Genomic DNA, 18,018 nt, shown 5'->3' with positions numbered 1-18,018 from the left:
CCTGGCGAATGTTGAGTCCCTTAGATAGTACACGACCATTAAAATAAAGAATGGCTTAAGTTTCATCTCAGTGGAACCCTGTCCCTTAAACACAAGATCCACCTCCAATGGACTGTATGTGCCCCATAGAACCAGACATTCCCTTTATACACCATCAATCCCATAAGACATGCCCCCTACAAACAAAACCGTCTCCTTAAAGAAAAGTTCTAGCCCTAAGAAGAGACCCTGTATCTTAGACTCTGCCTCCAGGTGACCAGATGTATACGTTAGACACTGCATCCAACCCCAAGGATAGGATTCACCCGTCAGGGAAGGAGTCAGCCATTCCTCTTTTCTCTTAGGCACTAGATTACATTCCTGTCCTGAGTGCTACTCTGTGCCAGGCATTGTATGCCTCTCTGGGGATCCAACAGTGAAGGAAAAAAGAACTCCTCGTGGGGCTTATCTTTTAGTGTTTGAGCAGTGGGGTGGACGAAAGTAAAGAAATGGAAGTAATTTCAGGTGGTTCTGAGCATGCTGAAGGAGGGGAGGAAAGGTGTTAAGAACGTGAGTGACCCCGTGACAATGCCATCTCAGTGCAGGTGTCCCGTGGACGTCTCTACAGAGGTGGCATTCAATTTGAAACCCGAAGGGTGATGAGAGGTCAGCGAGCCGGGTGGGCACGGAGGAGAGAGGGATGAAGGGATGTCAAGGGGTCAGGCCCCACAGAGCCTGGTGGGCCAAGACAGGCGTTTGTGCTCTCCAGGTAATTGCACGCCAAGATTTTAACGTGGAGGGATGTGGCCACTCTTGCACTTCACAAAGTTCCCTCTGGCTGCTAAGTGGAGAAGGAATTGCAGTCCAGCAGGAGAGATGCGTAGGAGCCTAAACCAGAATGGTGAAGAGAAAGGGGTGGATTCAAGATGAATTCTGTAGGTAGTGTGTGTGTGTGTGTGTGTGTGTGTGTGTGTGTGTGTGTGTGTAGGTAGTGTGTGTAGGTAGTGTGTGTGTGTGTGTGTGTGTGTGTGTGTGTGTGTGTTTAATTGAAAGGGAGGAATCAGGAGGGACTGGTTGGGTGGTGGCAGTTTGTGTTAAGGCCAGAAAAGGGGAAGAATGAGTTTGGGTATGGGTTTAGGGGGATCAAGAATTCCATTTTGAGCTTCTTAAATTTAAGACACCTGGGAGATTGGCATGCACTGATAAGGCTGAAGATGTGTGTATCCTGTGATACAGTGATCCCACTGCTAGGCACGAACCCTAGAGAAACCCTTTCACCTGCACCAGGAGACACATTTAAACATTCCCAGCAGCAATCTGTACAGCCTCAAACTCTGAACAACTGATATGTCATTGCTATGGTCTGAATGTTCTCCCATCAAAATCTCTATGTTGAAATCCTAAAGCCCAATGTGACGGTATGTGGAGATGGAGCTTTTGGGAGGTGCTTAAGTCATGAGGGTGGAGTCTTCATGCAAGGGACCAGTGCCCTCATTTAAAAGCCTCCAGAGAGATCCCCAGCTCCTCCTACCCTGTGAGGACACAGCAAGAAGCACTGGCCATAAGCCCAAAAGAGGGCCTCCCCAAGAAGACAAGCATGCCGGTGCCTTGATCTTGGACTTCCAGCCTCCAGAGAACTGTGAGCAATAAATTTCTGTCGTTTATTAAGCCACCCAGTCTGTGGTATTTTGTTACAGCAGCTGGAACAGACTAAGACATCCGTCAACAATACAGCAGGTAAATAAACGGTGGTATCTTATGCTATGGGATACTATACAGCAGTGAAATACCGGGGTGCAGATACACACAATTACATGAATGCAAAGTTACAAAGAAGCCCAACACACGAAGTCAACTACACAGAGTATGATTCTATTTACTTAACATTCAAAAGCAAGCAAAACTAAACCATAATATTGTCTAGGATGTATTGTGGGTAGTGAACCATCTAGAAAAGCAAGAAAACCTTCTCCCATAAAACTCAGAACAGTGGGGTTGGATGCGTTAAGCTTGGAATGGGACTTGCCGAACGTTCTATGGACTCTGGGGCAGCTGCTAACATCCCGTTTCTTAATCTGGTGATCTATTGATAATTATTTGTTAACTGTGCATCTGTATCGTGCCCTTTTAGTCTATGCGTCTTATATTTCACAAGGAAAAAAATTAGAGGAGGGAGACATATTTGCGGGGAGAGAAAACAAGAAGACATTTTTGCCTGGAGATCCACAGTTGCCCATTTGAAGGCTCCAGGTCAGCTCCTGGGGACGCTCAACCTTGAAGATACTTCCTCTCCGCTCTCCCACCCAGAAACCAGGAACAAGACTCATCCCCTGGGGCAAAAACCAAAACCCAAAAACCGCCTTGAAGAAACAAGACCCGCCCCCTTAGATTCAGGCACCGCCCCAGGGACAAGACCCACCCACTTCGAGACCTGCTCTGCCGGAGCACTGAGGGTCTGGACACTAGCCAGGGTTGTCATGGAGATGGCCGCAGGCTAGGGGTTAATGAATAGGGACCTCTGGAGGCTGAGGCTCCGCCCACCTCACCTCCAACCCAATCTTTTCTCTTCTGAGACAATAGCGACAGGGACTCACCCATTTCGCCGCGGGCCTCCCAAGGGCGGGGCGCAGGGCTGGACCTCGTACCTAACTCATCTCACTGTGGCCCCATCTTATAGATGTGCTAACTGAGGCTCAGAAGGGGTGGGGAGGATTCTACTCTGGGGGCGATCTCAGCCTCTCCCGAGCGCCAGTTACTGGCCTGAAGCTGACGACGCTCACGTGTCTGCTGCCGGAGCTGCCTCGGGCAGCTGACCAGGCGAGCCAGCCACCTGCACGCTCAGCTGAGCTCCGCAAGTCCCCGCCACCTGCCTTCTCCCTTCGGGGCAGTCACCCTCTCCTGAAGCCCCAGCCTCACTCACTCTTCATCCACTTTTCTGGGCGCGGCTGGGTGCTGACGGGTGAGCGGTTAAGCAAACGGGCAAAGCCGACCCCTGCCCTCAGCGAGTTTATATTCCAGGGGAGGGGAGATAGGCGATCAGTGGATAATCCACGAGTAGCCAACTGCTTGTTTGCGATAAGGACAGTTTGAAAATTAAGGCGGAGTGAGGACTACAGGGTGACGGGAGGGCTGTTTTAGCTAGGGTGGACAGGAGAGGTGTCTCTGAGGACGTCTGGAAGAAATGAGGGGGAGTAAGTCACACTCTTTGGAAATCCAGGGGAGGGCATTCCAGGCAGGGGGGAATGGCATGTTCAAAGGCCCTGAGTCCACAAAGAGCAAAGAAGGTGGTGTAGCTGGAGCGGAGTGAAGCAAGAGAGAGGTAGCCAACAGTTGAGGGAGGCTCCAGGGGCCAGACCTGTCGAGACTTCCAGGCAGGGGGTGAGGAACACGGGAGGAGGAGCAGGGAAGCCACGGGAGGTTGACAGGACGTGATTTCTGGCCGCGCAGTAGCGGCGCTGGAGGCAGGAGAACCAATGAGGAGGCAGTTGCAGGGGGACTGGCACCCAGGAGTGCCGTCCTGAGCCAATCAGCGCTAGGGCCCGCCCCCTGCCCGAGAACCTGCTGCCCCGCCGGGGCCGGCAGTGCCTAGGCCCCCTCTCTCACCTGGGCCCGCGCCCCGCCTCCTCCCTGCTCCCAGCCTTGGTCTCCCCTGCATTCGGCCGGGCCTCCACGCGGGTCCCACAAGAATTTCTCTAAAACATTAATCGGATCATGTGACTTTCCAGCTTAAAACCTTTTCAATGGCTTCTCAGTGCACTAGGAATGTGTCCAGCATTCAGCCTGGACTAAGAGGCCTGACACGGTGGCTCGTGCAGCTCCCGGCCTCTCTCCACCACACTGCTGCCTTTGATGTCCTAATCCAAGGCCTGGAGTCTCCCCCAAGACAAGATCTCCCTCTCCAACCCCAATATGCTCTTCCCTCTTCCATTCTTGAATCTTCCTTCCTTCCTTCCTTCCTTCCTTCCTTCCTTCCTTCCTTCCTTCCTTTGGAAAAAAATGTTAAGCCTTTAAAATATAGATAATGAAATAACACCCCCCCCCCAGCCAGGTATAGACTCGGAAGAATTGAAAACAACCATGCAAACAAAAACTTATACACAAACGTTCATAACAGTACTATTCCCAATAGCCAAAAGGTAGCAACAACCCAAATATCCATGAACAGATGAATGGACAAAATGCAGTATACCCATATGGTGGAATATTATTCAACCAGTAAAAGGAGTGACATACTGATACATGCCACAACATAGACGAATCTCGAAAACATGCTAAGTGAAAGAAGCTGGTCATAAGAGATTACGTATTGTATGACTCAACTGATATGAAATGTCTGCAGGAGGCAAAGCCATAGAGAGACAAAGCTGATTATTGGTCGCCAGGGGCTGGGAGGAGAAGGAAATGGGGAGTGACAGTTTAATGGATCTAGATTTCTGTTGAGGGAGATGAAAAAGTTCTGAAACTAGATAGTGGGTTGGCCACACACACCCCCATATACTGTCTATCATATTTGAAACGTTAGAGGTATACCTCACGTTCCATAGGCCCCTCTAGGATCTGATTGCTTCTCCCTGCTACAAGGTAACTCCTACCACCAATTTGGTGCTTACTGTTTCCATGGATATTTTTAGACTTTCACTCATATGTATATATCCTTTAAAAAGTCGTACTATTGACCAGGTGCTTTTAAAAGTCATGCTCTTCACCTCTGTCTTTTCTCCCATCTCTTTGTGAAATGCAAAGACTCACTGAGACTCACTAGCTTTAAAATGTTTTGGTACCTCACTTTACTGCTCTTTAAAATGGGAGAATAATGTGACCCACTCCATAAGGTAAGGAGAAACGAATGGGTTTGTATTTGTAAAGCACTTACAAGACGAAGCTATTATTTTTGTTTTATTTATTTTTATTACCCCCCCCATTTTATTCTTGTTCCTTTACTTTTTTGAATATGGAACACATTCATGTGGCTTCAAATTCAAGAAGTACAAAAGGATTGAGTGCAGTAAGTTTCAGTTCTGGGAGTTAGACAATGTTGCTAGTTTCCTCTTCTTCCAGACACAACCCACTGATAAGCACAGATAGTTAGAACAGGTGGCAGGCTGTTTTCCACCTTCCTTTCTGCCCGCCCCCCCCCCTTCACTTCACATTATCACTTGGAGTGTTTCCATATTTTTACACAGCAAGTTTCTTCATCTTTTTTTTTTTTTTTTTTTTTTTTGATACGGAACATTCCACTGGGCAGGTCAATCATGACGCCACTCGAATCCCCTACGGATGGGCATTTAGCTCATTTCCAGTCTTTTTCAGTGTGCAATACTGCACTGATTCACCTGGTACAGATGTCGTTTTGCAAGTTTCTGAACAGATCTGACAGATAAGTTCCTAGAATTGCTCACGTGTTAAGGCTGTTCCAAATTTCACTTGCCCCAGCCATGTACAAAAAGGTCCTGTTTCCCACACTCTTGTGGACAACGTTCAGCGTGTACTTCACCTTAAACAGCGACAGGCTGCAGGCATACCTCTGCAACAAGACTTTCCTGCTCAGCATCGGGCATTTGAGATGTGTTGAGGTGCATTTCTCTCTCATTTTCCCTTGACTTATCCTTCTCATCTCCAACCCTTGGCTTTCTTCCTGCAGGTTTCAGCAGAAATACTGTTGCCTCCTGGAAGACCTTGAGGATTGCTCTCACCCCAGTGGGGGATCAGCTCGGTGCCTTCTCTGTTCTCTGTCTTCCCACCAAATCCTCTTTCCTGCGTTAGAGCACATTTTCCAGGAAGGTGACTGGATCTGTGTCTGACTGCCTCCTCCATCTGACGGTGAGCTTCCTGCAGACAGGGTCCAATGGTAGCTCCAGCACCAAGGACAGAGCTAGCCCACAGTAGGTGCTCAGTAAATATCGGTAGCTTAGGATCCAGTGAATATATATAGCAAAATATATGCAGGACTCAGGAGCACAGTAGGTGCTCAGTACATGTTGGTCTCTTAAGAGCGAATGAATATACGCAGGGCTTGTTATAAGGTGGCGGGGGGGGCACTGAGGCTAGGAGAAGGGACAGTCGCTTGCTCAGGCAGCCAAGTGAAGGCTGGAGTGGGGTTCTAGTCCAGAGCGCCCCTACTTTCCTTGAGGCTTCTGCCACTGCCTCATTCACCTCCCTCCCCTGGCATCCCCTCGCCCAACACAGTGCCTGGCACAGACAGGACCTGATAAATGTGTATTTGTTGAAGGAATGAATGAATATGTGTGTCTGCTGAGGTGGGGAGGGGAGCTGCGTCCAGCTTCCCAGGCCCCCAGCCCCCTCCCCGTACAGGACCCAGGAATCCAAGCCGCCCGCCCTCCCCGCCCCTCTGGGTCCCCTCGTCCTCCCGCTTCCGGCCTTGCAGCCGGTCTTTCCTCTTTTGGGCTCGGTCGAGAGGCCGGGTTTCCGGGCGGAAGGCTTAGGCTGTGACACCGAGCCCAGCCTCCTCCACCCCCCACCACGCTCGGGCCCTCCCTCCCTCCCCGCCACCACCGTCCGCGTTTGGCCGGCCGCGGGGAAGGAAGAAAGGAGAGAAGGAGGCGGAGGTAAGAACCAGGCGCCCAGCGACCAGGGCCGAGCCCCAGGGTCGGGGCTCGGAGATCCGCGAGGCCACGACCCGCGGCCCCAATTCTGCTGATCACGCCTGCGGAGAACCGCAGGCTGGGCCCGGTGGGGAGCTCGGACCCCCGTGGGGACCTAGGGCTCCGGACCCTAGCAGCCTTGATGGGGGGCAGGCGTCCAGGGGCCGGGCCCTCGGCCGCCTCCTCCCTGGAGAATTCGGCCAGCTGAGCCCCCAACCCCCCCTCCCCCAATCCTCCCTGCCACTAGGACCCAGGAATCCATACCCCCCACTTACAGGAGTGGATCCGAGTCACCTCCCAAACCTGGGGTTCCAAACCCCAGCTCCCATCTCTCTCGGTCCCAGGAGTCCAGGGCCCCAGCCTCCCCCCCTGCCCAAGAATCTGAGCCCTCCTACCCCTGGCCTCTCCCAGACCCTGGTCTGGGCACCCACACTGCATTTCCGGGGCCTCCCAATGTTGAATTGTACCCGCTCCACTCGGGCACCACAGGCTGGATCCCAGCCCCTCCCAACACGCTCCAGCGGGCCCCCTGGAGGAAAAGCAGTTGGCTGACTCCCTGTCTCCTCTCCTGTATCTCTGGCTTGTCCCCTCTCTCTGTCTCTCTGTCTCTCCCTACCTCCATCCTGCTGTGGCTCTTCTGATCTCTGTGTTTGCATCATCTCTCCCGAAATCTCTTTGTTTTCTCTCCCTCTCTGTCTCTGCTGGGAGTCCCATCTCTCTCTCCCGCTGGCTCCCACCATCCTGTCTTTACCGCTTCTCCTGCTGTCTGTCTGTCCCCGGGTCTTTGCTCTTTCTGTCTTGCTGGCTCTCTCCTTTGCCTGGCTGAACATCTGACCATCACTGAATCTCCATCTCTCTCTGTCTCTGCTTCTCTGCCTCACTCCACACATCTCCCTTTATCTGACCCACCCCATGCCCCCCCCCCCCCATGTCTCCTTGTCTCCTCTTTCTCCTTACAGGCATGGATCCGCAGCCCCCTCCACCCGCCCAGGGCAGCCCACCTCACCGTGGCCGGGGCCGGGGCCGGGGCCGAGGCCGTGGTAGGGGCCGTGGCCGTGGCAGGGGGGGCGCTGGAGCACCTCGGGCGCCCCTGCCCTGCCCGACCTGTGGCCGCCTCTTCCGTTTCCCCTACTACCTGTCCCGGCACCGGCTGAGCCACTCAGGCCTCCGACCCCACGCCTGCCCCCTGTGCCCCAAGGCCTTCCGCCGGCCCGCCCACCTCTCCCGCCACCTGCGAGGCCACGGGCCCCAACCCCCACTGCGCTGCGCGGCCTGCCCCCGCACCTTCCCGGAGCCGGCCCAGCTCCGGCGCCACCTGGCCCAGGAGCACGCAGGCGGCGAGGTCGAGCTGGCCATCGAGAGGGCGGCCAAGGAGGCAGCCGAGTCCAGCTGGGGCTCCCAGGACGCGGGTGCGGAGCAGCCCACCACCGCCGCAGCTGGGGCCGCTGAGGAGGAGGCCGCGTGGCCCGAGCCGGCCACGCTGGCGGCCCCCCCGAGCACCGAACCCCGGGAGTCGGAGGAGGAGGAGGCCGAGGCAGGGGCGGCGGAGCTGAGGGCCGAGTTGGCCCTGGCGGCTGGCCGGCAGGAGGAGAAGCAGGTCCTGCTCCAGGCCGACTGGACGCTGCTGTGCCTCCGCTGTCGCGAAGCCTTCGCCACCAAGGGCGAGCTCAAAGCGCACCCGTGTCTGCGCCCCGAGGGAGAACAGGAGGGTGAAGGGGGCCCCCCGCCCCGCCCCAAGCGCCACCAGTGCTCCATCTGCCTCAAGGCTTTCGCCAGGCCCTGGTCGCTGTCCCGCCACCGGCTGGTCCACTCTACTGACCGCCCTTTCGTGTGCCCAGACTGCGGCCTGGCCTTCCGCCTCGCCTCCTACCTCCGCCAGCACCGCCGTGTGCACGGCGCGCTCAGCCTCCTGGCCCCGCTGCCCCCGGCGGGCAAGAAGGACGACATGGCCTCGGGTGGACGGAACTCAGGGAAGGGGCCCGAGGGGGGCGAAGGGGCAGAGTGCGGGAGCGCCCCCGAGGGGGGAGAAGGCGGGCAGAACGGAGGGGACGCCACCCCGGCCCGGCCCCCCGCGGGGGAGCCCCGCTTCTGGTGCCCCGAGTGCGGCAAAGGTTTCCGGCGCCGCGCGCACCTGCGGCAGCACGGGGTGACCCACTCGGGGGCACGCCCTTTCCAGTGCGTGCGCTGCCAGAGGGAGTTCAAGCGGCTGGCCGACCTGGCCCGCCACGCGCAGGTGCACGCAGGGGGCCCGGCGCCGCACCCGTGTCCGCGCTGCCCGCGCCGCTTCTCGCGCGCCTACAGCCTCCTGCGTCACCAGCGCTGCCACCGTGCTGAGCTGGAGAGGGCAGCCGCGTTGCAGGCGCTCCAGGCCCAGGCCCCGCCGTCGCCGCCGCCGCCCCCGCCGCCCCCGCCAGCTGGGCAGGAGGAGGAAGGGCTTCCGCTGCCCATTGCACACATCAAGGAAGAGCCACCCTCCCCGGGAACCCCACCCCAGTCGCCGCCGCCGGCTCCCCCTGTCTTCCTCAGCGCCTCCTGTTTCGACAGCCAAGACCATTCAGCCTTCGAGATGGAGGAAGAAGAGATTGACAGCAAGGCCCACCTGCGCGGATTGGGAGGCCTGGCCTCCTGACCTTCACACCCACTCCTGGCCCCTCCATTTCGCTCCCGGTTTGCAATATGGAGGAGGGAAGTCGAAGGAGAGGCGCCTCCTGTCTACCCACCCTTCCCCTTCCAGCCCTCAACACTAAGGGGGGGGGGCCTGGACCGCCCCTCCCTCCCATCGCCCACCCCCAGGACCCCTGATGCTGGCTAGGAACTGCTTGCCCCAATAGGCCTCTGAAGGCAGGACGAGTTGGAAAAGGAGGCGGAATATATTGGCCAGAGAGATGGAGACTGGGGGGGGGGGGATCCCCTGCCTGGCTGTCTCCCATTATACACACTGGACACCATCACCTCTTTGGAACTGCCAGACCCTTGGGGTCCCCAGTGAGCAAAGGTCCATCCCTGTCCTTTTGTCTGTCTGTGAATAAATGTGAGTTCGTGAAACAGGAGAGAGTGAGGCTGTCTGTGGGGGCTGCTAGAGGGGGGGTCTAGGGTGAGGCGGGATTCATCCAACAGGCACTGACCTTGCGTTCCAAGCAGGAAGGATCCAGATTCCCACATCAGGGAACGGGAGGGAGGTGCTCAGACACCAAGAAACTCAAGAGAAAAATCGGGAGTATGGCAACACTGGTTACCATCTGCCCAGGCATCTTTGGGGAGCCCCATGGCCCCCCTGTGCAATCTCTGCATGCATTCTTTCAGCAAACATTTGCCAGGCACAGCCCTGGGCCCTGGGGATGCTGGAGATCAGAAAGCCATGAGGAGCTAGAATTCTAGATCCACACTGCCCAATACGGTTTAGCTGCTAGCCGCACATGGCTGCTTCCATTTAGATTTAGAATGAGTAAATCGATTTAAAATAAAATAATTAAAAACGTTCAGTTCCTCAGTCACACAGTTTCAAGGTTCAGTAGCCCCATGTGGCTGGTGGCTACCCTGTTGGATAGCACAGATCTAGAACATTCCATCACTGCAAGAAGTTCTCTTGGACAGGGCTGCCCTAGATAATAAACTGATCTGCCATAGAGCACCAGGTATTAATGAGGGCTACTGAGAACACTGCATGGCTGGGAGGGAGGGCCCTCTGGTGACCTTTGACCTGAGTGAAGGACTGGGTAGAGGGAAGAGCAGGGACAAAGGCCATGAGGTAGTTTGGTGCTGCATGTTTGAGAAACCGCAAGAAATTGGGGTTGAGGGAAAGTGTCATTTTCTGCAAACCTTCTAATGGTTTTTTCTTCACCCATCTATTTGGGTCTTAAGGAGTGGAGAGGGAAAGATGTGTTCAAGCCATCTTCCTTAAACCCCTTCTCTTTCCTTTTATTGACCTCCTGCCTTCCCCCAGCGCCTTCAATGGCTCTCTCTTTCCTATGCAAATAATGATGACATCGACCACTTAGGTATCTTCATGCCTGTAAGGCCAGGAAAAGGGGTGAGGTCATCCCAGTTTTCCAGGGCAACAAACAGAGGCTTTGGGAAGGAGGATTTCTCCCTAGTGTGATGAAAACACCAGGCAGGGGCAGGGCTGGAGGGAGGGAAGCCAGAAACATGGAGGTTGAGGGTGTAGGAAGGGAGATGACTGACAACCCAGAGCTTTGCAGAATTCTCCCTGGCAAAGATTCAACACACCTTGGCTGAGCCCTTGGCACAGTGCCTGTCACGTAGTAGGCATTCAATCCATGTTAGCCCATTTGATTATCGCTGTATCATCCAGGGCTGGATGTAGGGGATGGAGTGATGAGTGAGACCACCTGAGCACCAGCCCTCGTGGAGCTTACAGACCAGCAGAGGACGTGGACAATAATCAAATATTGGCACAAATAAATTAGGGTTTCCAAATGAGACCAGTTCTTCAACAAACTAGATCCCATAACAGCCTCAGGTGTGGGGAGCTGGGGTGCGCTTTCATGATGTCAAAGCTACCTTCAGTGGCTCCCTATTACCATATCCAAACATGGGCCACCATTTAGCCAGCACCTACCATGGCCAGACACCTTTTCAGCTCAATCTCATTGATTCAACTCATTGAGGGAGGGGATTATATAGCCCAATTTACAGAAGGAGCAAACAGGATTAAAGTTAAGTTATTTGTCCTAGTTTGGAAATCACTACCATGAATTGAACTCTTTGTATTCAATGAGGTGCTTTGTGGGGAGGGCTGAAAACGGGTTGGCACCCTGTGAGGAGGTCGTTGCTGTTGTTGCTTTGTTATGATTATTTTCCCAGGCTGGTATAAAACTGATCTCAGGGAACCCTCACCACCCCACTGGGGATTAGAAAACATCCTCATCACTTTCTAAGGGCAAGACAGCACTCAGAGAGGGGGTCCCTTGTCCAAAGTCTCATAGCTAGGAATTGGCGACCTGGAATTTGAGCCCAGGCTGGACCAACTCCATAGCCTGCACTCCCTTAGCCAGGCTAATCTAATGCTTAGGATTAGCCCCCTCTTTGCCTGCATCCCAGTCTCCAAGCCCTGAGGCATCATGCCCCACCCTTCCTGGGCTTTGCCCACCACCTGCCCTCTTCCCCACAGGCTTACTCTGCCTTGAGGATCCACTGCATCCGGAGAGAAACGTTCCTAGAACAAAACACAGAACTTAGGGTGAGAAAAGGTCCCTAAGGATAGAGCCCAGTTCTCCCATTTTGCAGACGAGAAGACTGAGCCCTAGACATGTGGGACAGACACAAGATATGACAAAACACCCAAAGGGTCGCTATTATTGTGAAGAAGCGGTGCTGGTGTTCATGAATCAAACCTCGTAGCTTGTCTTGCCCTGTGCTGAGCATTTTACATATATGACCTCAACCACATGTTCTTAATCATACAAAACACATTTTTTAAAGATTTTTATTTATTCATTTGAGACAGACAGATACGGGGGCGGGGAGAGAGAGAGAACATGAGGAGGAGAAGAGGCAGAGGGAGAGGGAGAAGCAAACTCTCCGCTGAGCAGGGAGCCGAAGGCGAGGCTCAATCCCAGGACCTGGAGATCATGACCTGAGCCGAAGGCAGACGTCCAACCATCCGAGCCACCCAGGCACCCCACAAAACACATTTCTTGAGTACTTAGCCTATGGCTCCTTCTAAAGGCATTGCATGGATTAGCTCACCTACTCTTCCCAACAAGATCAATTGATAGATGCTATCCTGGGCTGCATTTGTTTCTCTTAAACAGCTTGAGATATCATTTGCATACCATAGAATTCACTCATTTTAAAGGTACTCAGTGCCTTTTAGTGACTTTATAGGATTGTGCAACTATCACCCAAAGCAAATGTTACGACACGTCCACCCCAAAGATCTCTTGTGCCCACGAATAGTCACTTCCCATCCGCACCCCCAGCTCCAGGCAACCACTGATGTATTTTCTGTCTCGACAGATTTGCCTCTTCTGGACAGTTCCTATAAATGCATCATACAATATGTCACCTTCCGTGTCTGGCTTCTTTCACTCCACACGCTGTCTTTAAGGCTCATCCACGTTGTAAGTTTTATGAGCACTTCATCCCTTTTTATGGCTGAGTAACATTCCATTGTATGGATAGACTGTGTTCAGTTTATCCACTCATCTGTTGGTGGACCTCTAGGCTGGGTCTGCTCTTTGGCTGTTGTAAATAGTGCTGCTATGAACACGCTTGTGGACACAGATTTTATTCTCTTGGGCAGATTCTCGGGAGCAGAATTGTTAGGCTTTGTGAGAAGCTCATGATACACTCTTTAAGAAACTGCCAGACTGTTTCCCAAAGTGGCTGTACCATTTACAGTCCCATCAGGGATATGTGAGGGTGAGGGTTCCCCATGGGGGCTCCATTTTCAGGAGAAGGAAGCCCAAGATCTCCTGGCTGGTAAGTAGATCTGGGTATGTCTCTGGGCATTGTGATTCTAAAGCCTGTGCTCTTAAGCCTCATGCAAAGATTCATTCTTACCCTGTTATTCCTTCCTTCCTTCCTTCCTTCCTTCCTTCCTTCCTTCCTTCCTTCCTTCCTTCCTTCCTTCCTCCCTCCCTCCCTCCCTCCCTCCCCTCCTTCCTTCATCCTAAAACTACCGAGCTGTTGGCTATGTGCAAAGCACTATTCTGGATGTGGGAAAAACATCAGAGGACAAATAGATCAGGTTACACTTTGGCAGGAGACACAGATAGACAAACTCAGAACACTGATTCCACAAGTACTTACTGAGCCTCACTATGTGCTGGGCACTGTCAGAGGTGCCAGTCGCCCTCTGGTTGATGAAATGGACACAAATCCCTGCCCGCATAGGGTTTCCATTCTACCAGCAGGAGGCCGACAGGAAACCATAGTAGGCAGGTAACCTATATATAAAACATCTTAAGGGGGGATGCGTGCACGGGGACGTGTCCCGGGGAGGGCACAGCTGATGCAAAGGCTCTAGGTGGGAATGTGACTGGTGTGTTCAGGAAGCACAGAGGCCACTAGGACTGGAGGGAGAAAGAGACAAGGAGGGAGCAAGGGGGAGGGGATTAGGGAGAACATGGGAGTCCAGATCCCACAGGGACTCGAAAGGACTCTGATTTCTACTCCATATGAGATGAGAAGAGAGTCTCTGGCACGATGTCACTTCCCTTTTTCCTTTTAACATTTGAAAAAAACATTTCTAAAGATTTGATTTATTGGGGGGGAGAGAGAGAGAGAGAGTGAGCGAGCACAAGCGGGGGGAGGGGCAGAGGGAGAGGGAGAAGCAGACTCCCCGCGGAGCAGGAAGCCCAAGGAGGGGCTCCATCCCAGGACCCCGGGATCCTGACCTGAGCTGAAGGCAGGTGCTTAACTGACTGAGCCAGCCAGGTGCCCCAACATTTGAAAATTTTAAAACACATAGCAAATGGAAAGAATTCGACACTAAATGTGTATCCTCAGCCCTTAGAGTCTACAGTGAGCATTTTGCTCTATTTGTTCATAATGAACCTGTCTATCCGTCTATCTTTTCATTTACCCATCCATCAGCCTGTCCACCACTCATCTTTAAAAAAATTAATCAGCTTTCCTTTTTTGAGAAGTTTTACGTTCAGAGAAAAATTGAGTGGAAATTGCAGACAGTTCCCATATATCTTTAAAGAAATTCATTTCAGGGCGCCTGGGCGGCTCAGTCAGTTAAGCGACTGCCTTCGGCTCAGGTCATGATCCTGGAGTCCCGGGATCGAGTCCCACATCGGGCTCCCTGCTCGGCAGGGGGTCTGCCTCTCCCTCTGACCCTCTTCCCTCTCATGCTCTTTATCTCTCATTCTCTCTCTCTCAAATAAATAAATAAAATCTTTTAAAAAAAAAGAAATTCATTTCAAAACAATTTGCAACTATTAGGTCACATCACCCCTAAACACTGCAGCATGCATATCGTAACAAGATATCACATATTTATTTAAGCTTCTTGTTTCTTTTGTACTTTGGGTGATAGTCCCATAGGATGGGATTTATCTCATGTAAATGCATATTATAGTCCCCTAAAACATTATTTATTTCATTGAAGCCCACCTGTTTAATTTTTTTTAAGATTTTATTTATTTATTTGCGAGAGAGAGCATGAGAGGGGGGAGGGTCAGAGGGAAAGGCAGACTCCCCGCTGAGTAGGGAGCCAATGCGGGACTCGATTCTGGGACCCTAGGATCATGACCTGAGCTGAAGGCAGTAGCTTAAGCAACTGAGCCACCCAGGCGCCCCGAAGCCCACCTGTTTTAAAGTCAGGTGCCATCAAGAGAGAATAATGCTAACGGAAAAGCAGGGGCTTCTGGCGGGTGCTGTGACTTCAGTTATGTGGTCCCGGAGGGCTTCTGGGAAGGAGTAATTTGAGACTTGATCCAGATGAACTAGGGAATTGAGCGTGTGAATCGGGAGCCGGACACCCTCCCTTTCCAGAGGGGCTCTGAGGCGCCAAGGGGACATCCGGGGACATCCAGGGACGTCAAGGTGGAGCTACGCCTCCCGCCGGCTTGGCCGCTCCAGGCCTCCTGGGGGGTGGTTTGGAATTCAGCCTCAGAGGCCAAGCCCCGCTGCCTCCTGGGCCTCTTATCTCACCACACCCAGCACTGTGCCTGGCACAGACCTGTGCTGCATAAATATTTGCTGCCACTCACCCAGCTGCTCAAGCCCCAGCCACCCTCCTTTCCCACCGCAGGGGCTTTACCCACATTCTGCCCTCCTCCCGAATCGGCTCTTTGTGTCAAGGGGGGGGGGCATTGCTGGCAGGTATGCAGCCACGGAGAGGGAAGTGACCCACCCAAGGTCACTGGAAGAAGGGGGCCAGAGAGAGAAAGAGAGTCCTTCCAGACTGGCCACCTCCAGGCTCCTAATATCAGGATAATAATTGTAACTACTCTTCACCATCACCCCCATGTTCGGGGACCTGCAGGCCACACGCATTAGCTGCAGGTTCCCAGCACCCGCCAGGCTTCCTCCTCTCAGCCTTGGATGGGCAATTCCTCTGCCTGGAATGACTCCCCTGTCCGCCCCTTCAAGCCTCCTCTATGAGACCCTCCCTACCTCACCCCACCTCTATCAATCCTTTGTTGTAGGCAGAATTCTCAGCTGGATCCCAAGATTCCTGCTCCCCTGGTGCCCATGCACCTCCTCCCAGGGCCAGTCTAGGAGCCGCTGTGGAAGGACTTTGCACACGGCACTAGGACTCCAAGTCAGACAACACGGATGAAGCAAGAGGGCATCATGCTAAGTGAAGTGAGTCAGACAGAGAAGGATAAATACCATACAATTTCACTCATATGTGGAATGTAAAAAACAACAAACAAAACAGAAACAGACTCATAAAGACAGAGAACAAACGTGGTTGCCAGAGGGGAGGGGGGTGAACGGATGGGGAAAAAAGATAAAAGGGATTAAGAAGTATAAACTTCCAGCTATAAGAAAAAAGAGATGAGGGGCGCCTGGGTGGCTCAGTCCGTTAAGTGGCTGACTCTTGATTTCAGCTCAGGTCATCATCTCAGGGCCGTGGGACTGAGCGCTCACCACAGACTCTGCTTAAGATTTTCTCTCCCTCCCCCTTTTGCTCCTCCCCCTGTTCATGTGCACATGCACTCCCTCTTCTCTCTCTCAAATAAATAAATCTTTAAAAAAGAAAGTCAGAGAGATGAAAAAGTACAGCATGGGGAATGATATTCAGTAATACCGCAATAGTCTTTTATGGTGGCAGGTGGTGACTACACTTCTCGAGGCGAGCATTGTGAAAGGAATACAATTGTCAAATCACTACGTTGTGTACCTGAGATGAATATAATATTTTATGTCAATTATACTGCAATACAATTTTTTAAAAAAGATTCCAAATCAGTTGATTTAAGCTAGGGAGGGGATCTTTGGTGGGCCTTGCCTAATCAGGTGACCCCCATCCTAAAAGGGACAGGGCTCTTTCTGGAGCTTGAGGGGGATTCCACAAGAGGGAGATTCTCTGTTCCTAGCTTTGAAGGAGGAGAGGATCCCGCCCCAGGGGATGCAGGCAGCCTCTGAAAACAGAGTGGATTCTGCCCAACACGCAGCAAGGAAATGGGAATCTCTCAGTCTTCCGGAAGCAGAGAACCCCAACATTCTTGTGTAGGCTTCTGACTCACAGAAACTGTGAGCTAATAAGGGGGTGCTCTTCTAAGCTGCTGCGTTTGTAGTCATTTGTTACACCCCACAGAAAACACCTGCGATCTGTAATCTGTTCTGTTTCTTTCATGGTGCTGGCTGTCAAAAGTAAGTTGGTTTCTTTGGTTGTTTCCAGTATGCCCATCCACCTGTATTAGTTTGCTGGGGCTGCTGTAACAAAGTATCACAAGCCAGGGGGCTTCAAACAACAGTATCATCTCACAGTTCTGGAAGTTAGAAGTGGAAGATCTCAGGGCCATGCGCTCTCTGAAACCCCCAGGGGAAGCCTTCCTTGCCTCTGCCTAGCTTCTGGGGGTTTGTCCTCCATCTTTGCCTTGTAGATGCCTCACTTCCTTCACTTTCATCTTCATACACCGGTGGCCTCACCTGGCCATCTTTCCACCCTTTCCTGTGGGAGAATCATGTAGGAACCCACCTTCCTCCAATGCGATCTCCTCTTAATTAATTTCATCTGCAGTGACACTGTTTCCAAAAAGGTCACATCCTGAGGTACTGGGGGTTCGGTATATCTTTTTTGGTGGGGGGCACAATGTAACCCATAGCACCATCCCTATCCACACGTGCAGTCTGCCGGGGTGCAAATCTTGCCTGGGTGTCACTGGGTTCCTAGAGCCTCGAGTATTGCTTGGCACAGTGTAGATGCTTAAAAAGACTTTGTTTTTGCTAAATCATCTGATGAATTATTTCTCAGAGCCTCTTTACACATCTTTCGGGGGAGGATAAAGCCACCATCCTCATTGTTTTCTTCTCATTTGCTAATGTGTTTGGTTTACAAATTGGCCTCCGACCACCCCTCACTAGAACAGAAAGGTGCCTGTGTGGCTCGTCCCTGTGTCCCCAGTGCCCAGCACCCTGCCTGACACACACTGGATTCACAGCAAATAACTGTCCAACAAATAAATGAGGTTATAATCTACCCCACCGCCACTTTACAGAAGGGGAAACTGAGGCTTACTTAGAAAGGTGAAATGAGTTGCTCAGGGTCACTGTCACTGCTCCCGCCTTCTGATCACCTGCCGATGCTTCCCATTGGCCGAACCCAAACAGAAGCCAGATGCAGCCCAGGTGATGCAGTCGGAAGGGGTCACCTAGACAGAAAGGAGACAGATGGACGAGGGGATGGTAGTCAGCACATCCAGATTGCCTTCTGTGGAAAATCTCTCAGGGACAAATACACCCAGAAAAGGAATCCTCAGACATGGGGGTCCTGCTTTCACTCAAGTCTCCC

At 52.7% G+C, this 18,018-nt stretch overlaps 1 protein-coding gene across 1 annotated transcript; it reads left to right on the top strand.

Annotated features, from left to right (window-relative positions):
* Nucleotides 1–6,484: 6,484 nt before the first annotated feature.
* On the top strand, nt 6,485–9,626 carry ZNF579 (zinc finger protein 579). The gene is made up of 2 exons (XM_028095014.2): nt 6,485–6,545; nt 7,541–9,626. Exon 2 carries the CDS (start codon nt 7,543–7,545, stop codon nt 9,208–9,210), a length of 1,668 nt encoding a protein of 555 aa, XP_027950815.1. The 5' UTR covers nt 6,485–6,545; nt 7,541–7,542; the 3' UTR covers nt 9,211–9,626.
* Nucleotides 9,627–18,018: the final 8,392 nt, after the last annotated feature.

This window comes from Eumetopias jubatus, unplaced genomic scaffold (assembly GCF_037043125.1).
Source record: "Eumetopias jubatus isolate StellerSeaLion01/CBP00866 unplaced genomic scaffold, mEumJub1_p1.0 scaffold_10, whole genome shotgun sequence".
Classification (NCBI taxonomy): domain Eukaryota; kingdom Metazoa; phylum Chordata; class Mammalia; order Carnivora; family Otariidae; genus Eumetopias; species Eumetopias jubatus.
This window is presented reverse-complemented; position numbering and strand designations above follow the sequence as displayed.